The sequence below is a fragment of the Bos indicus genome, chromosome 17 (assembly GCF_029378745.1).
Source record: "Bos indicus isolate NIAB-ARS_2022 breed Sahiwal x Tharparkar chromosome 17, NIAB-ARS_B.indTharparkar_mat_pri_1.0, whole genome shotgun sequence".
Lineage (NCBI taxonomy): Eukaryota > Metazoa > Chordata > Mammalia > Artiodactyla > Bovidae > Bos > Bos indicus.
The window spans coordinates 6,874,574-6,902,155 of NC_091776.1; the positions used below are offsets into that span (position 1 = coordinate 6,874,574).

General features: G+C 35.1%; 1 protein-coding gene across 8 annotated transcripts in view; it reads left to right on the forward strand.

The window, feature by feature from the left end:
- LRBA (LPS responsive beige-like anchor protein) overlaps positions 1 to 27,582 on the forward strand; it is a 757,794-nt gene that overhangs the window by 91,728 nt on the left and 638,484 nt on the right. For all 8 annotated transcript variants that reach the window (XM_070770117.1, XM_070770116.1, XM_070770115.1 and 5 more), the window contains exons 5-13: positions 3,286 to 3,381; positions 7,866 to 7,987; positions 8,073 to 8,199; positions 8,804 to 8,923; positions 10,932 to 11,078; positions 23,125 to 23,322; positions 23,517 to 23,650; positions 25,367 to 25,475; positions 25,764 to 25,916. In XM_070770117.1, coding sequence (XP_070626218.1) covers positions 3,286 to 3,381; positions 7,866 to 7,987; positions 8,073 to 8,199; positions 8,804 to 8,923; positions 10,932 to 11,078; positions 23,125 to 23,322; positions 23,517 to 23,650; positions 25,367 to 25,475; positions 25,764 to 25,916 — 1,206 coding nt within the window. The remainder of the gene's footprint in view (positions 1 to 3,285; positions 3,382 to 7,865; positions 7,988 to 8,072; positions 8,200 to 8,803; positions 8,924 to 10,931; positions 11,079 to 23,124; positions 23,323 to 23,516; positions 23,651 to 25,366; positions 25,476 to 25,763; positions 25,917 to 27,582) is intronic.

Genomic DNA, 27,582 nt, shown 5'->3' on the forward strand with positions numbered 1-27,582 from the left:
CTCTATCGTCCCCTTCTCCTCCTGCCTTCAATCTTTCCCATCATCAGGGTCTTTTCCAATGAGTCAACTGTTTGCTTCAGGTGGTCAGAGTATTGGCGTTTCAACTTCAACATCAGTCCTTCCAGTAAACACTCAGGACTGATCTCCTTTAGGATGGACTGGTTGGATCTCCTTGCTGTCCAATGGACTCTCAAGAGTCTTCTCCAGCACCACAGTCCAAAAGCATCATTTTTTTGGCACTCAGCTTTCTTTATGGGCCAACTCTAACATTCATACATGACTATTGGCAAAACCATAGCTTTGACTAGATGGACCTTTGTTGGCAAAGTAATGTCTGTGCTTTTTAATGTGCTGTCTTGGTTGGTCATAACTTTCCTTCCAAGGAGTCAGCGTCTTTTAACATTATGGCTGCAGTCACCATCTGCAGTGATTTTGGAGCCAAAAAAATAAAATCAGCCACTGTTTCCACTGTTTCCCCATCTATTTGCCATGAAGTGATGGGACTGGATGCCATGATCTTAGTTTTATGAACGTTGAGCTTTAAGCCAACTTTTTCACTCTCCTCTTTCACTTTCATCAAGAGGCTCTTTAGATCTTCTTTACTTTCTGCTGTAAGGGTGGTGTCATCTGCATATCTGAGGTTATTGACGTTTCTCCCAGCCATCTTGATTCCAGCTTATGCTTCATCCTGCCCAGAGTTTCTCATGATGTACTCTGAATATAAGTTAAATAAGCAGAGTGACAATATACAACCTTGACGTACTCCTTTTCCTATTTGGAACAAGTCTGTTGTTCCATGTCCAGTTCTAACTGTTGCTTCCTAACCTGCATATAGATTTCTCAAAAGGCAGGTCAGGTGGTCTGGTATTCCCATCTGTTTCAGAATTATACTTAAAATTTAAGTACAGATTATACTCAAAATTTAAAAGATGTTGGGTTAGACATATATTATCTAATATATATAACCCAACATCTTTTAAATTTTAAGTATAATCGCACAGATACACATTTTTGAAGGTTGACATAAAAAGATTAAGCAGGATTTCCCTGGCGATCCAGTGGTTTAGAATCTACTTGCAATGTTGGGATCCCCCATTCTGAAGAGCAACTAGTCCTGTGCATTGCAGCTGTTACAGAAAATCTGTGTCACATTGAAAGATCCTGCAGGATGCCTGATGCAGCCTAATAAATAAATATTAAAAAAACAGATTAAGTGCGTTGAGGTTAAGGGTATAGTTATAGGGGATAGAGGGAAAAAAATAATGAACTATTAACAAAACAAGAGCAGGGCTTTGCTCAGTTATTATGTAGCTTTGGTATCACATTAATGGAGTGAAAAATCCCTGTATTTAAGTGTGTTTCTGCCTTTTTGATTATTTAGCATAGATGTTTACATATGGAACTAGTGTATCAGTTTTTAAAGATTCTTGAAATATGAATACTAAATTATTTTCTGAGAGGCTTTCCTAGTATACAGTCTCCTAGCAGCATCTGTGGAGTAAAGTGCTACTCTTGGGTTCTTTTTAATTGGTTGATAGAAAAGGAAAATGAGGAATGATTTCTGTAGATGAAACTTTTACAATATTATATTTTTATTTTTGACTGTAGATTATTTTTGGTAATTTCATTTTAGAATTTACTTAAAACAATGTGATTATAGTAACGTATTACACTTTTATAGTTGAACAGTGTGGTTAATTGAAAATTTCTTGATCAAGCTTATTAATGCCACTTTTCACTTAACTTTCGGATGAAAGATTGCCAAACTGTTTTGGTTAGGCTTTTTTTGTTTTTGGCTGTGCTGGGTGGGTCTTTGTTGCTGCTCAGGCTTTTCTCTGGTGCTGGCGAGCAGGCTTCTCGTTGTAGTGGTTTCTCTTGTTGGGGAGCACAGGCTCTTGGTGTTGGGGCTTCAGTAGTTGTGGTACGAGGACTCAGTAGTCGTGGCGCACGTGCTTAGTCGGTCTGTGGCATGTGGAATCTTCCCAGACCAGGGATCAAACCCATGTCTTCTGCATTGGCAGGCAGATTCTTTACCACTGAGCCACCAGGGAAGCCCCTAGATAGTTACTCATGATAATTTAGACCAGCTACCAAATATGATGAAGGCAAGACTGTGATTTCATTTGTAGTTTGACACTGTTTTGAACTTTAACTTTTAAGAGGAATGCACTACACATTATTCTATTTGCTTGCAAACCGATTTAAATTATTATCTTGTTGTGCTTTGCTTCTCCTTATAAATGTAATACACCTTTTTGTTTTAGCTGTTGGTTTTGAATGTATTAGAGGAGACATTGACTAATGACAAACATATCATTAATTAATGACATTTAATCAAACAAAAGTGATGTTACAACTTTTATACATGTTCCATAGTAGAAACATGTTGTAGAATGAAATATGGTAGGGAGATTTGATCTGTTTTCAGAGGTCAGGAAAGACTGCCCTGGGAAGTGACCATTAAGATGAGCTTAAACGATGGGTAAGATTTCTTTAGTTAAGGCAGGGGAGGGCTGGGAGTAGGGAATAGTCCTCGTGAGAACATTTTAAGGAGAATAGTTTGTGTTCAGGCTCTGTTATGGGAAAAAGTCATTATAGATGGAGTGCAGTTAAGGATCTTTTGGGTCATGTTAAGGATTCTGGTCTTTTGTTTTAAAGGCAGTGAGAAGCTACTGGAGAGAGAGTTATATAAAGTTGAAAGTATAGTGATTAAAAGCTTGGACTCTGGAATCAGATTGAGTTCTCATCCCACTTACTACCTGTATGACCTTGGATATGTTCCTCTGCCTCAAATTCCTCCTTTGTAAAATGGGATGATAATAATCCCTAGCGTGGTTATAAGCATAAAATATTTTACTGTTTTTTTAAAAGATATTTTTAAAGTGCCTTTAACAATGGGACTTGATAAGCATTATTTTTTGGTGAGATTAAAAAGTGTTTTAAAAAGGGGTCAGTGGTGGGATGATGTAGTCTGTAATTTTATTTTATTTATTTATTTTTTTTTTAGTCTGTAATTTTAAAAGGTCGTTTTTGCTGCAGTGTGGAAGCGCTGTGTCTCAAATGCTGTTGGCTCATATTTATCTAGCACCTTCCACGGAACAGTGGCATAGAGTGTGTTGTTTATTTCTTTAAGATATTTGAAAATAACTGTTTTTGGATATTATATATGCTTTTTTAGGTTATGGAATTATTATTTTGGGGTGTATTCAAGTATGTCTATTTAAAGTATGTATTTTTGTTCTATGGTGAATAATGTGGTTAATGAATTGCCGATTATTTTCATAGCCTCCACATGCCGGAAAGTTGCTGTCTGTTTTAAAGCACATGCCACAGAAGTATGGTCCTGATGCCTTTTTCAACTTTCCAGGAAAGAGCGCTGCAGTAAGTAGATATTAATGAGGAAATCATCTGAAACTCTTTCCTTTGCCTCCTGAAAGCCTGGCCCTGTAAGCATTCTTGACAGGTTCTGTGTTGGGTGAAAACTTCTGTGCACAGCCTAACTCAATCCTTAAAACAGCACTGCCTGTTCCTTTTTCCTGACTGTTTTAGAGGGGAAGAAATAGAGGCTTTAAGAAATGAAGAAAGCTGCGCATTCACCCCTTGGGGTCTCAATGGAATAAGAACCCAATTCTTTTCAACATAAGCCATGTTTTCTTATGAATTTTTATCTCTGCATTCTGAAATAGAAATTTATGTATAGCATTTTCACTTTTATCTTTCTTTGGTGTTACATTTCCTTAGTTCTGTTTCTTTTGCACCTGGTACGTAAGTTGAGAGTAACTCTGAGAAACTTTCTAGGCAAGTTTTTCTGACTTGTAAGTTTCCACATTGTATAAGTCTCAGCATTCTTATAAACTGTTAGTCACTTTACACATAAGACAGTTAATGCATGGCAGTAGTATCTGTAATGTTTCAAAATATTATATGATTACATTATATAATGTACATGTGTTATTTATGGAAGCTTTTTTGCATCCTCTTTATTACATTGGTCTGCCTGTTATAAGCAAATGTTTTGAAGTTATCTTTTATTCATTTTTTATTTTTGTTCTCATAATATCCTACCTTTTATGGCCTCTATGTAGCCAGGCAATATCTGCAGAAAGAAGAGAGTGTTTTAAAAGAACATTTATGATATTTGAGTGTTTCACAAACATTGAACAGTTTTCTTTGGAAGGTTTTATTGCTCATGTTATTTTGTCTTTCTAATTTATCCTTAATAACTATTTTAGATTTGAAGCTTTCCAGAATAGTTTGCTCACTTGCCATTGAGTTTATCATTTGTCTCCCAGCATAAAAAAGTATTCTTAGGAGATAAAAGTATTCTTATTAGAGAAACCTTTTTTTATGCATGTTTAGCTTTATTATTTATATTTCTTTGAGATTGTTACATGTCCATTCCATTTTCTTGTATGTATCTTGAAATTCAGCCAGTTGAACCACACAACTTTGGAGCTTTCAGAGACTAGATGTTTTAAATACATTCATTGACTCATTTTTTTCCCCTTAAACATAGCTTTTAAAGGGAAGTTATTCATGGGTAAATTATTTTTACCAAGCTTTCACATCCTCTACTCTCATGTTTGATTGAGAGAGAACATATTTATACAAAGAGTATGTATTTTTATTTCCTCAATACAACATTCATTTTAAATCAGCCTTTTGAAGTCTCAATACTGTTATTAGATAAATTTGGCTCTATGATGTTTTTCATGTTTTATGAAATATCTTATAAAAAATAATGTGTATATATGATGTTGACCTAAAGGCATATGTAAAGTGTTATAACAAGAAAAGAAAAGCTTTTAGTATGATCTTTTTTTTAACAGCTTTATTGAGTTACAATTCCCATATCATACATGTCTGTCATTTAAAGTGTACATGCAGGGAATGGTTGTGTTCATCAGTTTGTGCAGCCATTATTACAATCAGTTTTCAGTTCAGTTCAGTCACTCAGTCGTGTCCGACTCTTTGTGACCCCATGAACTGCAGCACGCCAGGCCTCCCTGTCCATCACCAACTCCCGGAATTCACTCAAACTCATGTCCATCGAGTCGGTGATGCCATCCAACCATCTCATCCTCTGTCGTCCCCTTCTCCTCCTGCCCCCAATCCCTCCCCGTATCAGGGTCTTTTCCAGTGAGTCAGTTCTTCGCATGAGGTGGCCAAAGTATTGTAGTTTCAGCTTCATCATCAGTCCTTCTAATGAACACCCAGGACTGATGTCCTTTAGGATGGACTGGTTGGATCTCCTTGCAGTCCAAGGGACTCTCAGGAGTCTTCTCCAACACCGCAGTTCAAAAGCATCAATTCTTCAGCGCTCAGCTTTCTTCACAGTCCAACTCTCACATCCATACATGACCACTGGGAAAGCATGTTCATTACCCTCAAAAGAAACCCTGCTCTCATGAGCAGTCACTGCATGTTTCACTCCAGACTCCCTTGCCTAGGCAATTACTGTTGTACTTTTTGTTTCTTTGAATTTGTCTATTTTGGGCAATTCATGATGTCTGGAATTTTGTGATTGGCTTTTTGCACTTAACACTACTGTTTTTAAGATCCATTAATGTTGTAGTATGTGTCAGTGCTTCATTCCTTTTGTTGACTAATATTCTAATAGAAGAATATACCACATTTTGTTTAATTATTTTTTATATTTACTTTTTTAGTTGAAGGATAATTGCTTTTCAGAATTTTTTTTTGTTTCTGTCAAACCTCAACATCAGTCAGCCATAGGTATACATATATCCCTTCCCTTTTGAACCTCCCTCCCGTCTCCCTCCCCATCCCACCTAATTATTCTTTAATTAGTGGATATTTGCATTCTGCTTTTTGGAAATGCTCTATGGGCTTTTATTTGCAAGCTTTTATATGGACACATGTTTTCATTTCTCTTGGAAACGTAGCAGGAGAACTGCTGAGCCATATTGGCTTGTGTTCCACCATTTGATGGACTCCCGTATTGTTTTTCCAAAGTGACTATATTTATTTTATAATCTCATCATCAGTTTAGGAGGTTTCTAGTTTCTCCACTTGCTTACCAACACTTGTTAATGTCTGTCTTTTTGATTATAGTCATCCTAGTCGTGTTAAGTAACATCTTGTGATTTTGATTTGCATTTCCTTAATGACCGATGATGCTGAGCATCATTTCATGTTCTTACTGGCTATTGGTATATGTTCTTTGGAGGTGTGTCCATTCAGATATTTTGCCCGCTTAAAAACTGTATTTGTCTATTTATTATTGGATTTGTAACAATCCTTTATATATTCTTCTGGATATAAGCTTCTTAATAGATAAATAATTTTCAAATATTTTCTCCTGTTCTTTTGGGCTGTCACTTTCTTGATAGTATCCTTTAAAGCACAAAAGTTTTTAATTTTAACGAAGTCCAGTTCATGTATGTTTTTCTCTTGTACATAATTAAGAAGAATTTATCTCAGGGTCATGAAGATTTAGTCTTATTTTTCCTTATAAAAGTTTTCTAGTTTTAGCTTTCACATTTCACATGATTGATTTGGGGTTAATTTTTTGTGTATCATATAAAGAAGTGGTCAACTTTATCCTCTTGCTTGTAAATACCAGTTTTCTCAGTGCATTTGTTCATTGAACTGTCTTGATACTCTTGTTAAAAATCAGGACCACAAATATGAGGGCTTGTTTATGGCTCTCCCTTCTACTCCATTGATCTGTATCTCTATTTTTATGCCAATACCCCACAGCTTTCAGTACTGTATCTTTGTACTGTAGGTTTTAAATTTGGTAGTCTGTGTTATTTAGCAACTTCCCACTATTTACTTTACACGTGATAGTGTGTATACGTCAGTGCTGTTTTCTTAATTAGTCCCACCCTCGTCTTCCCCCGCTGTGTTCACAAGTCCCTTCTGTACTAAGTTCATCAGTACCGTTTTCTAGATCCCACGTATATATGTTATATACTATACTTGTTTTCCTCTTTCTAATTTGCTTTATTCTGTTTAAGAGGCTCTATATTCATTAACCTCAGTACAACTGACTCAAATTCATTCCTCTTTATGGCTGAGTAATATTCCATTGTACAACTGTAGTTAGTGGGAAGTTGCTAAATAACACTGGGAGACCAGCCTAGCACTCTGTGATGACTTAGAAGGGTGAAATAGGGGAGGGGAGGGAGGCTCAGGAGGGAAGCATATATTTATAGTTATGCCTGATTAGCATTGTTATACAGCAGAAACCAACACAATATTGTAAGGCAGTTTTCCACCAATTAAAAAAATAAATAAAATTTAAAAAAATTGGTAATCTGGATCCTCCAACTTTTCTTTTTCAAGTTGGTTTTGGAGATGTTAGGGTCCTTGCATTATTTTATTTTTAAATAAAAATTTAAGCCAAGTGGTAAAATTACCTATAGAGTGACTTATGAATATAACTTTAAAATGTTATAAAAAATGTTATGAATGAATCCTCTTCAGTGTTTTATTTTCTGTTAAAAAATTACATTCTAGGCTTTTTTCTTAACTGTTTTCTTTCCTTCTCCATCTTTCTTTATTACCTTATTTAACATTTCAGCAACAAATTTCCTTTGATATTACTACTTATCTCTTTTAATTGGAATCTCTTTGCATATGTTCATTGTAAGAAATGAAGCAGTAAGATTAGTGTGTCAAGAAGATCAATTGGAATGTTTCTGTTTAACTAAATTAACATCATTAATATGTATTTTGAATAATTTAGAAGTTAGTGAAAATCTTTCAGATAAAGAGACTACTTTTGCATGTAGACTAATATATAGTAGAAATATATGTAGCATGTAAGGTCTCATTTTCATGATTTCAGTAACAGAATTTTTCATTGTGAGTTAATAACTCGAATTTTTTCCCTTTAGGCTATTGCATTACCTCCTGTAGCCAAATGGCCATACCAGAATGGCTTTACATTTCATACCTGGCTTAGAATGGATCCTGTAAATAACATCAATGTGGATAAAGATAAACCATATTTGTACTGGTATGTATTTCTGTAACTTAGTGTTGTTACTTTATTTTGAAAAATGAGAATATTTGGAGATGAAATGAAAACTTATTTTTTATAGTTTCAGAACCAGTAAAGGTCTTGGTTATTCTGCTCACTTTGTTGGGGGATGTTTAATTATAACATCAATAAAGTCAAAAGGAAAAGGCTTTCAACACTGTGTGAAATTTGATTTCAAGCCACAAAAGGTATGTGATCTTACTAAGTCATAGTTATGTTACCAAACTGTTCTAACCTTCAGAATGCTGTGGCAAATCATAATTCTGTTCTTAAGCTGGTTCAGAAAATGAGGTGTAAATTGCTGGACAGTTGTTAACCTCTCTGATTTGGACAATGAAAAGAGTGAATATTTAGCTGTTTCTAGAGTTTAAGGGAAATACAAGTGAAAATATATGTATTTGCTTTTCTACCTTAAATTTTGGAAATTACTGAATGGTTTATTAACAAAATGAACATCTATATGTAGATCAGTAAATAGATAAAACAGATATGACAAAATGTTGACAGTTGTGGGATGGTGAGAGAGTTTCCATTAAGCTTTTTACCTTTGAAAATTTTTCATAGTGAAGAGTTAGAAAAATAATTTCATGGGTAAGCTATTATTTGTTGAGAGAGTTCCCTTGAATCAATATTGTTCCAGGGGTAGAATATTGAATTTAATAAAAGCAGTATTATTTTAGTTTTAGATTTCACTGTAATTTAGCATTTGATTTTTGCTTGTTTTTATCAATGTGGTTGAATTATTGGAAAAATCATTATTTTTTTTTTTTTTAAACTGTTTTGCTTATCCAGTGGTATATGGTAACTGTAGTGCATATTTATAACCGATGGAAGAACAGTGAGCTTCGATGTTATGTGAATGGTGAGCTTGCTTCCTATGGAGAGATAACATGGTTTGTCAACACGAGTGATGTAAGTAGTCTGAGAAAGTTACATTGAAATAAGAAAAATATATTTTATATTGAATATACATTTTAGAACACTACAGTGGTGGATTTTTTATAATTGTAGTTTGGCTAACATGTAATATATTAAGAGAGTAGAAATGTGCTAATATGTCACATAAGATATTACTCAGTCCTTGTTATAAAATTGTTCTGGATAGGGTAGAGACAATGATTCATAGGTAGCAGTGAGTGTATCTTAAAAGTGTTTGTGTCATCGGTCCATTGATCAAATTAAACCACAGAGTTTTACTGCAGGGTTCTGATCATTTTTATGAATGAGTTAGGTGAAATAGGCTTGTAAATTTTCCGTATAATTCATAGCTGCTATATATAACTATTTTTTATAATATTTTCAAGGTTCAATAAGAGATCCGTAAGTTAGCATTATATTCAAAATGTTCTCCCTCCCTCCCACATTACATTTTTAATAGAAACCTTGAAAAATTATTGATTAGGAAAATGAATACAAACTGCAACACCCATTCACTATTAACTCCTATTATCCTAATCTATACATATGTACATATTTTGAAATGCTAACCTTAAGAGCTTTGATTGTTAGACTTAGGTTTGAATCCCTTCCTGACTATATGACTTACTTAATTTATTAGGTGTAAGGTTTCTCTCTTGTGTGAGTGTGCTGAGTCATTCAGTTCTGTCTGATTTTTTGCGACCCCCTGAACTATAGCCTGCCTGCATAGGCTACTCTGTCCATGGAATTTTCCAGGCAAGAGTATTGGAATGAGTTGCCATTTCCTATTCTAGGGGATCTTCCCAACCCAGGGATTGAACCCATGTCTCCCGCAACTCCTGTGTTGCAGGTGATTCTGTATTGCTGTGCTCTGTGAAGCCCTTCGCTCCACCTAAAAGGGTGTAAAATAGTACCTATCTCAGAATGTTGATTAAATGAGCTACTGCTCAGAAATCCATTAGAAGAGTGACTTATATAGAATAAGTGCTCAGTAAATGTTAACTGTTAATTTTTTTAAAATTAGAGATCAAATATGTATATTGCCTTTCAACCTTTATTTTTTCTTAAATTAATCTTTGCTGAGCATTGCAGGCATTGTAATAAATACTTTTACTTTCTGTAACCTTGCAGGATAAGTACTGTTGTAATCTTTACAGGTGAAACTGAGCACAGAGAGGTTAAGGAGTTTGCCAAAATCAGCAGCATGGGAATCAGTTATTTGACCTAGGTGGTTTGTCTTCATAATCCAAGTGTTTAAATTTTTTATATTCCTTAATGTCAACATACACATTTTTCAGTAGCCTTCCTAATAGTTCCATGGTATAAAATACTTTTAAATAGATATCAAGCATTTCTTTTCCTTCTTGCTGTATAGGTGTAAATGTATGTGTGATCTCTGCTACCTGGGTGTTACTAAAAGAGGTTTTCTATGTAAATAAGAAAAGCATACACCTGTTTTTCTGAATTTACACATCCCTTTTGCGAGATTGCATCTACTCCCATGACTTAACCTATTATTTGTATCTTAATATCTACAGAAACCATCTTTACAGTCTTAGCTTCTAACCATAGAGAACCCTGTTGGCAGTTCCTTCTTCACCCGTATCACTTTATGAAAAGACACATTCATTACATGGCTTGAAGTTGACTCATGATTTTGCTCGTTGCTCCAAAGCCTGCTCTTCTGTCTCCTTCTTTGGTTGCCCAAGTATGGACCTACAGAGTCCATAATGATTTTTCTGACTCCATTTCCTACGTCCATTTTGTCATCAAGTTCTGTTTATTGTACTTTGGAGAACTTGCATGTTTTTCTGTGATGTCTTTCCTGATCTCTATACCAAATGGGAGTGAATGAAGTGAAATGCTAATTGAAATTTTACTCTAATCAGATTATGTTTTAGAAAGGACAAAATATTTATACCAATATAGGTTGTTATTAATTCTGGAGGAGACTTTTGTTTTTGTTTTTTTCTCTAATAAAATTTTCTGTTTTCTTTCACAGACCTTTGACAAGTGTTTCCTGGGCTCATCAGAAACAGCAGATGCTAACAGAGTATTCTGTGGTCAGATGACTGCAGTTTACCTTTTCAGTGAAGCTCTTAATGCCGCTCAGATTTTTGCTATTTATCAGTTGGGCCTGGGATATAAGGTACTTTACTTGATGTTCACTGCTTAATCAGTGTTAGTTGAGCTTGATTTATAGATGGGTGATGCATGTGGCAGTTTATAACTATGGTTAATAAACTGCATGTGAGACTAACCAAGGGCCTTAAGGAAATCTCAGGAGTCCAAAGCACATTTTAAAGTTTTACGGGAAGCATAGTATACTTGCTATATATGGGGCACTGTGCAAACTACTAGCTCAGTTTCAACTTATGCTGCATTTCTTTTGTTGTTACCTTATTTTTGAATAGCTAAATTTTTAATAGTTGCTGTGAATAAAAGCAAGGCCAAATTTGCCTGTTACTTCAGGTATCTCTTGACTTCCTACTTTTGCATTCCAGTCTTCTATGATGAAAAGGACATCTTCTCTGGGTGTTAGTTCTAGAAGGTCTTGTAGGTCTTGTAGAACTGTTCAACTTCAGCTTCTTCAGCATTACTGGTTGGGGCATAGACTTGGATTACTGTGATAATGAATGGCTTACTTTGGAAATGAACAGAGATCATTGTCATTTTTGAGATTGCACCGAAGTACTGCATTTTGAACTCTTGTTGACTGTGAGGGCTACTTCATTTCTCCTAAGGGATTTTTGCCCACAGTAGTAGATATAACGGTCATCTGAATTAAATTTGCCTACTCCCGTCCATTTTAGTTCACTGATTCCTAAAATGTCAATGTTCACTCTTGCCATCTCCTGTTTGACCACTTCCAATTTCCCTTGATTCATGGACCTAATATTCCAGGTTCCTATGCAATACTGCTTTTTACAGTATCAGATTTTACTTCCATCACCAGTCACATCCACAACTGGGCATTGTTTTCGCTTTGGCTCCATCCCTTCATTTTTTCTGGAGTTATTTCTCCACTCTTCTCCAGCAGCATATTGGGTGCCAACAGACCTGGGGAGTTCATCTTTCAGTGTCATATCTTTTTGCCTTTCATACAGTTCCTGGCGTTCTCAAGGCAAGAACACTGAAGTGGTTTGCCATTCCCTTCTCCAGTGGACCATGTTTGTCCGGTCTATGATTTAGTGTTTCACTACTTTTTTCTGCTATTTGTTTATTGGCTGTTTTTTTTTTTTTTTAAATGTTCTTTCCATTTTTATATATTTTGCTTTTTTTTTCCCCCAATGAGTGGCTTTGTGAGTAAATTTTTTTTTAATCAAAAACAAATCCCTTTATGTGTTTCCATCTTCTTATAAGGGTAGATATCAGTGACGTGTTGGTCTTTTTCTTTCCCCATCTTGGATATACTTAAATTGCTCTGCAGAGTAGGAAGGGAAGAGAGTGAAAGATAAAAGATATCATGAGGGGAATAAAGAGAAGAGGAGAGAAACCTAGAAGAGACAGGTCTGGGAGGTCAACCCATGTTGTAGGATGCATTAATATTTCATTCCTTTTTCCCGTAAGTAATATTGTGTGGGTATATCACATTTTGTGTATCCATTTGCCAGTCAATGGACATTGGGCTGCATCCATCTTTTGATTGTTATGAATAATGCTGCAATGAACCCTTCTGTATGAGTTTTTATGTGCACACGTGTTTTTATTTTTCTTGGGTTTGGACCTAGAGTGAAATTGGTAGTGATATGGTAACTCTACATTTAACTGTTTGAGAAACTTTTAGATTGCTTTCCAACATGGCCACATAATTTTACATTCTCTCAGCTATGTATGAGGATTTTGATATCTTCATATTCTCTCCAATAACTGTTATTATCTGACTTTTATAGCCATTTTAGTGAGTTTGAAATGCTATCCCATTGTGGTTTGGTTTTGATTTGCCTTTTCCTCATGACTAATGATGTTGAATGTATTTTTTTGTGTGCTTATATGCTATTATATGTCGTATTTTGAGAAATGTTTGTTCACATCCTTTGCCCTTTTAAAAACTGAGCTGCCTTTTTATTTGTCAAGTTTTAAGAGGTTTTTAAAAAAACATTTAATTGTGATAAAATACACATAAAACTTACCACTTGAACGGTCTTAGGCAGTAGTGTTAAGTATTTTTACATTGTGCAACCTAGCTGCAGAACTCTTCAGTCTGTAAACTGAAACTCTGTACTCGTTGGACAAGAATCCACAATCCTCTTTTCCTTAATCTCAGTTTTAAGAGTTTTAAAAATATATTCTAGAAACAAATACATTGTCAGATTAGCGACTTGCAAATATCGTTTCCCATTCTGTGGCTTGTCTTGCCACTTCCCCGTTGTTTTCCTCTGAAGCACAATTTCACTTTGATGAAGTCCACTGTGTCTGTATTTTGTCTTATTATTTGTGCTTTGGTGTCATATCTGAAAACCTACTTCCTAATTCAAGTTCATGAAGATTTACTCTTAAGTTTTCATATAAAAGTATTATATTTTTAGCTCTTACATTTAAATTTTTGATTCATTTTGAGTTAATTTTTGTATTTGGAGCAACTTCATTCCTTTGCATTTGCATTTCTAGATGTCTCAGCATCATTTGCTGAAAAGAATACTCTTTCCTTATTGTATTTCTTGATAGCTTCATCAAAAATCAGTTGATCATAAATGTAAGTATTTGTGGACTCTTAATTCTGTTTCATCGAACTATATTTATTCTTAGGGCAGTAGCACAGTCTTGAATTCCGTGGTTTTATAATACATTTTTAGAATTAGGAAGTGTGAGTTCTCCAATTTTGCTCCTGTTCAAGATTGTTTTGGCTGTTTTCGGTATCTTATATTTCTGTATGAATTTAAGATACACTTGTCAGTTTGTACAAAATTGTAGCTGGGATTTTGATAGATACTGCATCAGATCTACAGATCAGTTTGAAAAGGTTTGTCATCTTAAGGATATTAAGTCTTCCAATCCATGAATATGGGATTTTATTCCATTGATGTAGGTCTTTTTCAGTTTCTTTTTGTAGTTTTCTGTGAAGATGTCTTGTGTATATTTTGTTACATTCATTACTGAGTATTTTCTTTTTTTATGTGCTATATCAAATGGAGTTATTTCTTCATTTCGTTTTCAGATTGTTGCTTGTGTATGGTAACTATAAATAGATTTTCATATATTTATCTTCTATAGGACAGCCTCCCTGTAGTAGTTTATTAGCTCTGATTTTGTGTGTGTGTGTTTATATTTCTTGTCATTTTCTATGTATTAATATAAGATTATATAAATATGATTTTGAAGCACAATTTACTTCTAATTTTTCATATAAAAGTATTACATTTTTAGCAAATTGAACTTCATCTAAGTGAATTTGTGCTTCATTTTATATATATATATAATCATGTGTTTGTAAACTGCCATCATTTTAGTTTTTTCTTTATAATCTGGACATCTTTTCTTTCTTTTCTTTGCTTAATGGCCCTGGCTAGAACCTCAGTACAGAATCTTGAGGAAATTATACCCAATAAGATAAACCAGTCACAGAAGGACAAATACTATATGATTTCATTATATGAGATAAAAACTAACTCATAGAAGCAGAGAGTAGAATGGTGGTTACCAAGGGCTGGGGAAAGGAAAAAAAAGGAACTGCTTATCAGTGTTCTAAAATTTTAATTATGCAAGATGAGTAAGTTCTAGAGATCTGCTGTACAACATTGTGTTTATAGATAACAATACCATATTGCCCACTTAGTATCTGTTAAGAAGGTAGATCTCCTTTTCAGTATCCTCAATAAAATTAAAAAAGAACAATAAGTGGTGAAAGCAGACATCTTTTTTTTTTTTAACTGATCTTAGGGTAGAAAGCAATCAGTCTTTCATTATCAATTATGTTAGCTGTCAGTTTTTTGTAGATGGTCTTTGTTTCTTTAAGAAAGTTAAATCATGAAGAGTTTTATCATGAAGAGCTGTTGGATTTTGTTAAATGCTCTTTATGCTTTTATTGAGATGATCATGTTATTTTTGTCCTTTATTTTATTTATTTATTTATTTTAATGGCTTAAAGTAACAGATTTATTACCTTATAGCTCTGGAGGTCAAAAGTCTGAAAATGGGTCTCATGAGGCTAACGCCAAGATGTCAGTAGGACGTCATTCCTTGTGGAGCCTCTGGGGACAGTCTCTTCCTTGCCTTTTCTAGCTTCTAGACACCATCCACATTTCTTGGCGTGTGTTCCTTTGCAGCAGTGGCATCACTGCAGCCTCTGCTTTTGTCATACCTCCTTCTTTGACTCTGACCCTCACGCCTCCTTCTCATAAGGATCCTTGTAGAGACTTCTCTGATGGTCCAGTGGCCAAGACTCCATGCTCCCAATGCAGGGGGCCTGGGTGTTCAATCTCTGGTCGGGGAACTAGATCCTACATGCCACAACTAAGAGTTTACATGCTAAACCTAAAGATCTTGCATGCCACAGTGAAGGTTGAGGACCCTGCATGCTTCAACTATGACTCAGAGCAGCCAAATAAATATATAAATATTAGGAAAAAAAGGAAAAAAGTATTCTTTTTAAAAAAGGACTCTTGTAATTGCATTAAGCCCACCAGATGTGTTAGTATTACTTGCTTAGTCATGTCCGACTCTTTGAGACCCCATGGACTGTAGCCTGCCTGTCTCCTCTGTCCATGGAATTCTCCAGGCAAGAATACTGGAGTAGATAACCATTCCCTTCTCCAGGGGATCTTCCCGACCCAGGGATTGAGCCCAGGTCTCCCTCATTGAAGGCGGATTCTTCACCGCCTGAGCCACCATTCACACATTCCAGGGATTAGGATGTGGACGTCTTTGGTGAGACTGGGGGAAGACGTTATTCTACCTATAGGCCTATGACCCTCCTGATTTTAATGTAACAGGGAAGGATTGGAGATAAATGGTGCTTGGAACCTTAATCTCTTTATTTTTATGAATATAGTGCATTGCAATGCTTGTTCAAAGTTTAAACAAGCCTTGCATCTCTGGGAAAATCCTACTTGGTTATAGTTTATTTTCTCATTCAGAATACCAAGGCCCAGAAAAGAACCTTAAGTGGTAAATGTATAGAAATAACTACTTATTTTAAATAACCTATGCCAGATTCTTATTGAGTTATATCCTATGTTAACAGCTTATTTGTTTCCTTATTAGTATGATCAGATAATGTTAAAACTCTACTTAAAGATTATATAAAGTGAGAAATTGATGATCACAGAATTACTCTTTGCTTTACTTATTTTATATTTTATGTGGAATTTATAGAATAAAATGTTTGTTTAGGTGTTTATTTTCAAAACTTGTATCTGCTATCTCCTTCTTGCAAAACTCAGACTTAAATTGAAGAAAATAGGGAAAACCACTAGACCATTCAGGTATGACCTAAGTCAAATCCCTTACGATTATACAGTGGAAGTAACAAGTAGATTCAAGGGATTAGATCTGATAGACAGAGTGCCTGAAGAACTATGGACCGAGGTTCGTGCTGTTGTACAGGAGGGGGTGATCAAAACCATCCTCAAGAAGAAGAAATGCAAAAAGGCAAAATGGTTGTCTGAGGAGGCTTTACAAATAGCTGAGAAAAGAAGAGAAGCAAAAGGCAAAGGAGAAGAGGAAAGATACACCCATCTGAATACAGAGTTCCAAAGAATGGCAAGGAGAGATAAGCCTTCCTAAGTGATCAGTGCAAAGAAATCAAGGAAAACAATAGAATGGGAAAGAGTGGAGATCTCTTCAAGAAAATTAGAGATACCAAGGGAACATTTCATGCAAAGATGGGTACAACAAAGGACAGAAACGGTATAGACCTAACAGAAGCAGAGATATTAAGAAGAGGTGGCAAGAATACACAGAACTAACTATACAAAAAAGATCTGAATGACTCAGATAGCCATGATGGTGTGATCACTCACCTAAAGCCAGACATCCTGGAATGTGAAGTCAAGTGGGCCTTAGGGAGCATCACTGTGAACAAAGCTAATGGAGATGATGGAATTCCTGTTGAGCTATTTCAAATCCTGAAAGATGATGCTGTTAAAGTGCTGCATTCAATATGCCAGCACTCAGTATGCCAGTCAAATTTGGAAAAGTCAGCAGTGGCCACAGAACTGGAAAAGTTTTCATTCAGTTTTCATTCCAATGCCAAAGAAAGGCAATGTCAAAGAATGTTCTAACTACTGCACAGTTGTACTCATCTCACATGCTAGCAAAGTAATGTTCAAAATCTTCCAAGCCAGGCTTCAACAGTACGTAAACCTAGAACTTCCACACGTTCAAGCTGGATTTAGAAAAAGCAGAGGAACCAGAGACAAAATTGTGAGCATCTGTTGGATCATTGAAAAAGCATGAGAGTTCCAGAAAAACATCTTCTTCTCCTTTATTGACTACCCCAAGGCCTTTGACTGTGTGCATCACAACAAACTATGGAAAATTCTGAAAGAGATGGGAATACCAGACCACCTGACCTGCCTCCTGAGAAATCTGTATGCAGGTCAAGAAGCAACAGTTTGAATAGGACATGGAACAACAGACTAGTTCCAATTTGGGAAAGGAGTACATCAAGGCTGTATATTGTCACCCTGCTTATTAAACTTATATGCAGAGAACATCATGTGAAATGCTGGGCTGGATGAAGCACAAGCTGGAATCAAGGTTGCCAGGAGAAATATCAATAACCTCAGATATGCAGATGACACCACCCTTATGGCAGAAAGTGAAGAGGAACTGAGTAGCCTCTTGATTAATGTGAAAGAGGAAAGTGAAAAAAATGGCTTAAAGGTCAACATTCAGAAAACTAAGATCATGGCATCCGGTCCCATCACTTCATGGCAAATAGATGGGGAAACAGTGGCATATACTAGTTTTTTTGGTCTCCAAAATCACTGCAGATGGTGACTGCAGCCATGAAATTAAAAGATGCTTGCTCCTTTGAAGAAAAGATATAACAAATCTAGACAGCGTATTAAAAAGCAGAGATATTACTTTGCCAACAAAGATCTGTCTAGTCAAGGCTATGGTTTTTCCAGTAGTCAGGTATGGATGTATAAATAAGGAAAGCTGAGCACCAAAGAATCGATGCTTTTGAACTGTGTTGTTGTTGAAGACTCTTGAGAGTCCCTTGGACTGCAAGGAGATCCAACCAGTCAATCCAAAAGGAAATCAGTCCTGAATATTCATTAGAAGGACTGATACTGAAGCTGAAGCTCCAGTAATTTGGCCACCCGATGGGAAGAACTGAGTCATTAGAAAAGAAGACCCTGATGCTGGGAAAGATTGAAGGAAGGAGAAGGGGATGACAGAGGATGAGATGGTTGGATGGCATCACTGACTCAAGGGACATGAATTTGGTCCAAGTTCTTGGAACTGGTGAGGGGCCTGAGACCCTGGCCTGCTACAGTCCATGGGGTCGCAAAGAGTAGGACACGATGCAGTGACTGAACTGAACTTACTTATTACTGTTGAAATCTATTTTTTGTGTAACCATGTTTTAGACATTTCTCAAAACTTGTTTAAAGTAGCAGAGATACAGAAAAATGTTTAAAAGATTGCAGTTAAATATGTTATAGATGGAAAATGTTGGTTCCCAAGGAAAAAAAGATGGAGTGCTTTTTTTTGTATATTCTTACTGTTTGGTGAAGCACCATATTGCTTTAAGTCCTTTGAAAGGGCATTGTTTTTATTTTAATTAATCAAATAGTATTTACTTATGCATATTATTTCCATATAGTTAACAGCTATTCCTGACATATGTCAAACAATTACTTTTGTTTAGATTTAGTTTAGTTTAGGTTTGTTAGTAGGAATCATTTACTCCCAAATTTCACATAAAATATCAAGTAAAATGTTTGTTTAGTTGTTTATTTTCAAGGCTTCTGACTGCTTATGTTAACACACTATACTTTGAACAGGATCAAAGAGTAAATTACTGTTTTTAACTGGACTTTTTTTCTGCTCTGTACTATGTTGCAAATTAATTTTGTAAACTCAAAGGAATCAGTTAATTATTTAGATTGTGTCAGTGTTTGTTTTTAGAAAATTGATCCTTAATTTCCCAAACCATTTTTCTTTTGGATTTTGATGTGCGATGAAAAGTGAATTTTATCTGATAATTGGCAGTGACCAGCTCAGTGGTTGGATTGAGAAGAAACTGCATAGTATTTCCCAAAGTTAAACTTGCAACAAAAAAAGGTCATGGTCATTGTTGGATAGTCTGCTGCCTGTCTGATCCACTGCAGCTTTCTGAATCCTGCTGGAACCATTACATCTGAGAAGTATGCTCAGCATGTCAATGAGATGCACCGAAAATGTCAGCACTTATAGTCAGCATTGGTCAACAGAATGGGCACAGTTCTTTTCCATGACAACGCCCAACTGCATGTTGTACACCCAGCACTTCAAACATTGAACAAATTGGGCTACAAAGTTTTGGCTCATCTGCCGTGTTCAGCTGACCTCTTGCCAACCAGCAGGAGGCAGAAAATGCTTTCCAAGAGTTCATCGGATTCCAAAGCATGGATTTTTATGCTACAGGAATAAACATATTTCTTGTTGGAAAATTGTTGATTGTAGTTGTTCCTATTTTGATTCATAAAGATGTATTTGAGCCTAGGATAGGGCTTCCTGGTGGCTTAGACAGTAAAGAATGTGCCTGCAATGCAGGGTACCCAGGTTTGATCCCTGACTTGGGAAGATCCTCTGGAAAAGGAAATGCCTACCCACTCCATTATTTTTGCCTGGAGAATTTGGTGGACAGAGGAGCCCATGGGGTTGCAAAGAACTGGACACGACTGTGCAAGTAACACTTGATCCTAGTAATGATCATATAAAATTCATGGTCTGAAACTGCAGTTACTTTTTTTATCAACCTAATAGTTGTTCCCTAGAAACATACAACCTACCAAGACTGAAGAAATAGAAATTTGAATAGATTATAACTAGTAAGGAAATTGGTAGTAATCAAAAACCTCTGAATAAAGAAAAGCACAGGACTAACTGGCTTCACTGGAGAATTCTATCAAACATTAAAGAAGACATAACACCAATTCTCCTCAACTCTTCCAGAAAATAAAAAGAGGAGGAAATACTTCCAAACTCATTTTTAGAGTCCAGCATTGCCCTGAAACCACAGCCAAAAAAAAAACACTGCAGGAAAGCTACATATTAATAGCCATATCCTTATTTAATATTAATTCAGAAATCCTCAACCACATTAAAAGGATCATATCCTATGACCAGTGGGGATTTATTCCTGGAATGTAAGTCTGGTTCAGCATGTGAGAATAAATCAGTGCCGTACACCACATTAACAGAGTCAGGGACAAAAGCTACATAATCATCTCAATAGATGGCAGAGAAGGCATTTGAGAAGATTCAATGCTGTTTCATGATAAAAACACTCAACAAATTACAAGTAAAAGGAAAGTGAAAAGTGAAAGTGAAGTCGCTCAGTCGTGTCCGACTCTTTGCGACCCCATGGACTGTAGCATACCAGGCTCCTCTGTCTATGGGATTTTCCAGGCAAAGCTACTGGAGTGGGTTGCCATTTACTTCTCCAGAGGATCTTCCCGACGCAGGGATCAAACCCGGGTCTCCCACATTGCAGGCAGACGCTTTACTGAATGAGCCACCAGGGAAGCCTCACAAGTAAAAGGAATCTCCTGAAAATGATAAGGCCATATATGAAAAGCCCACAGCTGACATTATATACAACAAAAATTAGTTGCATTTCTATACACTAATAATGAGCAATCCCAAAAGACAAGAAGACAGTAATGCCATTTTATAATAGCATAAAATAGAATACTTGGGAATAAACTTAACCAACAGGATATAAGACTTGTACAGTGAAAAGTGTAAAACATAGCTGAAAGTATTAAGACATGAATTAAATGACAAGACACCTTGTGTTCATGGATTGAAAGACTTAATATTGTTAAAGATGCATACTGCGCAAAGTGATCTACAGATTTAGCCCAATTCCTATTGAAATCCAGATGGCATTTTTTTGCAGAAATCTCAAGAGTTCCCAAATAGCTAAAGCAATCTTACAAAAGAATAAGTTATTTAAAGAGTTCTTACAATTCAGGATTTCAAAACATAATATAAAGGTACAGTAATCAAAACATTTTGATACTTGCATAAAGAGAGGTACATAGACAAATGGAACAGAACAGAGTCCAGAAATGAATTTCATTTATGGTAAAATGATTATCTATAAGGATACAAAACCCTGAAATGGAGAAAGATTAATCTCAAACACTTCTTTTTTTAAACATACGGTGTTTTAAAAAGTAGTGGGATCCCTACTTTCCATGTATTAAAATTAACTAAAAATAAATTGGTGGTGGTTTAGTTGCTAAGTCTGACTCTTGCAACCCCATGGTCTATAGCCTGCCAGGCTTCTCTGTCCATAGGATTAATAGATTAAAGGTAAACATAAGACCTAACCTATAAAACTCCTGCATGAAAACAACACAGAGCTTCATGACATCGAGTTTGGCAATAGTTTTTTGTATATAGCACCAAAAAAAAAATAAAATGAAATAGACAAGAAAGACAAAAATAAACAACCGTGTCTTACAATCTTTTGTGCATTGAAATTTTTTGTGCGTCAAGAAGCAGTGTGAAAAGGCAACCCACGGAATGGAAGAAAATATTCCAAACCATACATCTGGTAAAGGGTTAATAATATCCACAATATTTGATGAACTCCTACAACTTAACAATAGCAACAGACTCAACTCATTTAAAGTGGGCGAATGACTCAAATAGACATTTTTTTCCAAAGAAAATATATAAATGGGCAGCAGGCATATGAAAAGAAGCTCAAAATCACTAATCATCAGAGAAATATAAATTAGAACCATAATAGACAATCACCGTATGCCCATTAGGATAAGAATTGTTAAACAAATATAAGTGTGGAGAAATTGGTTTCCTTACGCACTACTGATGGGAGTGTAAAATAGTGCAACCTCTGTGGAAAGCTATATGGTGATTCTTCAAGAAATTAAAAACAGTTAATTACCACATGATTGACCAATCATTTAAAAATTTTTATTCATTTATTTATTTTTGACTGTGCTGGGTCTTCACTAGCTGTGGAGTGCTGGGCTTACGCTCTGGTTGCAGTGTGCTGACTTCTCTTGTTTGCAAAGCGTGGGCTCTAGGGTGAGCAGGCTTCCGTAGTTGTGGTTCCTGGGCTCTATGGCACAGGCTCGGTAGTTGTGGCAAATGGGCTTATTAGTTGCTCTGTAGCGTGTGGGATCCAAACCCGAGTCTTCTGCACTGGCAGGCAGATTCTTTACCATTGAGCCACCAGGGGAGACCCTGACTGAGCAATCTTCTGTAAATGTATATGAGATAATTAAAGGGATATGAAACAGCTGTTTGCACACCCATGTTCATTGCAGCATTATTTACACAATAGGTAAGAGGTTGTAGCAACCTAACTGTCTGTGGATGAATGAATAAAGAAAATATATATATTTACAATGGAATATTATTCAACTTTAAACAGAAAAAAAAAAAATCTGACACATGCCACAACATAGGTGAATCTTAAGGATGTTATGCCATTCACAAAAAGACAAATACTCTGTGACTTCCCTTGTTTGAGTTATGTAAAGTAATCAAGCTCATGGAACCAGAAAGTAGAATATGATTGCTAGGAGATTGGGAGTGGGATGCAGGCAGTGGAAGTGAGTTGCTGTTCAATGGGAATTTCAATTTAGCAAGATGTAAAAGTTCTAAAGATGTGTTATACAATAGTGTACTGTAGTTAACAACACTGTACTATACACTTGAAAAATATTTAAGATGGTAAATTTTATTTTAAATGTTCCTTTTAACAAAATTAAAGAAGAGAATCAAAAAAGACAAAAATAGGAAAAAACAAAACATGCTTTGTAGGACATTAAATTTTACATTTTTTTAAAATGAAAAGTTTTAATGTCAGGTTGATTTCCATTATACCTTTAAAATGAATTCAGACTACTTTAGAAGTAATAAAACATGCAGGGCTTCTCTTAATTGATATTGTTAAGAAAATGGTCGATATTCTCCTTGAATTGTTTATTTGTGATGCTTTATAGTTAGATTTTCTTTTTGTGGCATAGTATCTTAACTGTTCTACTTTTTATTCTTAGGGTACATTTAAATTCAAAGCAGAAAGTGACCTGTTCCTTGCTGAGCATCACAAGCTTTTATTGTATGATGGCAAACTCTCTAGTGCCATTGCGTTCACGTACAATCCACGCGCCACAGATGCCCAACTCTGTCTTGAATCATCCCCTAAGGACAACCCTTCGATTTTCGTTCATTCACCACACGCACTCATGCTCCAGGTACTAGGAATGATATTTAACAATATTTCTAATGGTAAATTTTGATGTATTATTGAGGTGTATTTGGTAGCTTCTATTACAGATACATGAACTGTAACATTTTATTGTTCCTGTTATGTTTTATTTTTAATAAAATGTATTTAGTTTTTGGAAAAGAATCATTGGAATCTTTACTGTGTCTTCTGTTTTACAAGGATGTGAAGGCGGTTTTAACACATTCTATCCAAAGTGCCATGCATTCAGTTGGAGGAGTACAAGTACTGTTCCCACTTTTTGCACAGTTGGATTATAAGCAATATTTATCTGATGAGATTGACTCGACTATATGGTGAGTCCTTTTGTTTTTTCTTTCACTGATGTGAATTATTCTCATCACTGAGCTGCACAATGTTTTTTTTCAATCTTGTAAATTTGTTGTAGGATTAATAAAGAACATAAAGAAATTTGTGAGTTATAATTGTTACTACAAATTCAATTCTAATAATATTTAAATTCTTTATCAGTAGGAAATAGGGAGCTCTTCAAAAATAATGTTTTGAATAAAGTTAGGCATGGTAATAATACCAGAAATGTATGTATTTTTGCCTAAAATAAAAATATTTAAAATGGTTATTTGGCAGTCATTTCTTATGGTAAGTTTTCCTTATTTAATTATTGTTGCAGGTAACATATTGAATTTAATTATTATTGCAGGTAACATATTGAAATGTAAAATTTTTGATTATGTTACATAATAATAAGTGATTTATTTTTTTCAAAACTAAATTGCTTATTTGGCACCTTTGTCTCCTCTCTTTTAGTGTTGAGTGTAAAAAAGGGAAGAGACATGAATTCTAGGACAAGTTATTAAAATGTCAGAGAGGATGTAGAAATGAATTTTTTATGGCTATGTATCCTAGTGAAACTATTTATAATAAAATAATTATGTTTAATTATTAATTGAGTGATTTTAATGTTTTTTGTATTCTCCCTTTTTGAAATTCTCTAATTTCTACTTTTATATGCAACTTGAAGTCTACTACCAATGTATATGTTTAGTGTTTTAATAAATTTTCCAGATTATTTTTAGGCAAGAAAATGAGTTATTTTTAAAAGGAATTATGTATCAAAGCTAGTGTTTATTGGCTACATTTAAAATAATTAAAATTACCCTTGACCTATTGCTCCTTCATAAAATTTTTTTGCATCCTAGTCTGAAACCTTTGTAACAGAGCTCAGTTATTTATTTTTTGATTTTTTTTTTAACTTTTCAACTTTATTAGAATTGCTGACAGTTGAAAAATAGAAGTACTTTTGTGAAGGAGGTTGGCTGTGCTCCCTTTCCTAGTGGGAATCTCTCAGAACTTTTGAGAGGGACAAAACAGCTGACCTTTATTCTATTCCATGCTGAGTATATAAAAGTTATGAGGTTGGAAGCATGACTGTAGTCTTACTACTTTAGATTTTTCTGTTCGGATAATGAGGAAAATACTTAAATTATTATTTGAATACTTCAGTTTGCTTACATCTTTATTTATCTTCCCCTTTACGTACTCTATCCTCTGTTCAAATGAAGCCAGTTTGAGGATTTCTGTCCTAGTCTGCTTGCTCCATATTTTTTCCATCTGTTTGGCCTCTAACTCTCTAACTTATCTAAGTTACATCCAACTTATCTAAGTTACATCCAACTTATCTAAGTTACATCCGTTTCTTAGGGCAAAGTAATAAACTTCTGTTAGCCATCTTACTACTTGTTTTTGGACATTGCTGGGTTTTCTCTATTTTGTGCATGTTTGTCATATTGTTTCAAAAGTAATTCATTTAATAATATATTTGTGATAAAGAATATGAACTAAATATTTGAGTAATAAGTCCTAATCTTACATTACAATTTTAGTCCTGAAATAATATTGGAGGTAGTTTTAGTAAAGCATCAGTTTCCTTGGAATAGAAACTTTTTATTAAGGGTAATTGAAAGGCTGTATCTATCTAACCACCTCTCCCCCATTTTTTTTTTAAGACAATATGGTTTTTCAAACTGTTGTTTTTTTTTCCCTTATTCCAGTTCAACTTTGCTGGCTTTTATCATGGAGTTGTTGAAGAACTCAATTGCTATGCAGGAGCAGATGCTTGCCTGCAAGGGCTTCTTGGTCATAGGATATAGTCTTGAAAAGGTAAAGTATGAAATGCTTTACATTTTTTATTCTTAATTTGTAGTCCATGAAACTTGGTCTCCTAAGAAGCTGAGAAATTGTTTGCAAGTGTGTCTTTGGTTAATGTAAAGTTACCTAAATTAAAACAACCTGTTGCTGTTTTACCTTGCCCGCACTGTTTTATTGAATCTCAAAGTATCTTTAACTTTGAGCATGGTTTGTGGACCAACTTTTTCTGGTATTGACAACGTTTAACTTACTTCCCTTGCTTTGTGTTGCTAGTGACCTTTGAAATATCTTCCTCTGCAGTCTTCCAAATCCCATGTCAGCAGAGCAGTACTTGAACTTTGCCTTGTATTTTCAAAATACCTGAGTAACCTGCCGAACGGGATGCCCTTACTCAAGCAATTGTGTGATCACATTCTTCTTAACCCAGCTCTATGGATTCATACCCCAGCCAAGGTAATACATACATTGATTGTGTGCTAGTATGTTCACTACATTTTTGTACTTGAGAAGAGTGATAATGAAGAGGATTTTCTTTTATCCTTTTACATGCTGTTGTGTAAGCTTTCAGTGGAATGCATTTTTTGACTAAATGTACTTTTATTTTTAATTAATAATTGAGGATAATTGCTTTACAGTGTTGTGTTGGTTTCTGCCGTACAACAACGTAAATTGGCCATACATACATATATATCCAGGGCTTTCCTGGTGGGTCAGTGGTGAAGAACCTGCCTGCCAGTGCAGGAGACATGGGTTCAATCCCTGAGTCTAAAGATCCCCTGGAGACGGAAATGGCAACCCTCTCCAGTAATCTTACCTGGAAAATCCCATGGACAAAGAACCTGGCAGGCTAAATACTCCATGGGCTCACAAAACAGTTGGATAGGACTTAGCAACTAAAGCACAAAAATACATGTGTCCCCTCCCTCTTGAACCTCCCTCCCACCTGACTAAATGTACTTTTGCAAGACAGTATTTCCTCCCTCCCTCCATCTGTCCCTCCTTTCCTAAAGCAGTAATAGCATTTTTTGAAATACAGAAATAGTATATATTTTCTTTGTTAAATAAAATGTTATTTGGGAGAGATTTTGATTTACATTTCCTTAACCATAGTTGGATTGCATATATATCTATGTGTCCTTATGTATGTATGAATGTATATACATACATATAAATTATACTCATTGTGCTCCCTTTCTCTGTGTTATACATACATATTCCTTCCACCAAAATCATGAGCTACTGAGTTTAATTCTTACAGGAACAGCTGAAATGTCACCCTTTCTTGAAGGCTTCCATGATGTGCTGGTCTCATTTAATTATTTTAATTTCACATTAATTAAAATTATTAAACAATTATATTTTATACAGTAGTTTAGTACTATAACATCAAACTGATTGCATTAAGTAAACAAGTGAATTTGTGATAAAATATGTAAATAAAACTTTTCATAAACCCTAAAGTTCTATTAAGTTATCCTAAACATTGGATTTCCTCTCTTCCCCTCTCCTTTCTGGTTCACTTGCAAGTGTTTATCATTGTTCAGGTTGGAATAACACGTACTTACTTTAGTTGTCAGAAAAAAATGTCTGCAGACTTTTTTGCTCTTCTGGAGTCATAGTATCTTATTTTCAGCTGCTCTTTTCAGATGTTAAGGAGAAAAACAGCTGCTGACTCTGATTGCCATTTGGAAATAATCAAAGGAGGCAGCTGGAGGTTGTAGCTTTTTATCTCTGGGTTCAAATTTGACCTCTTTCTCTTCTATGACCCTCAGTCTTATTTCTTTTCAAGGATTGTTTCAAGTTACTTCTTAAACTTTTTACTAAACACTTCTTTGTCTTAACTAAGCAGCGCATTTGTAAGCCTTTGGGCCTCTTTTGATGTGGTCAAAAAACCTCCTCTTATTAGATACTTAGTTGTAGGGGAATATTTTAAAAATTTCATTATATCATTTCCTTACGTCCGTAGTATTATTGCACTGTATTTCTTACCTTTTCCTTGTTAATAATTTTCTTTAATTTCCTTTTTAGAATTTGCAGTTGATTTGTTAATATTAAACTTCAGTTTTGTTTCAGCCTTATGCTTTGTGTATCCTTGAGGGGTTATATCTAATTTTATCAT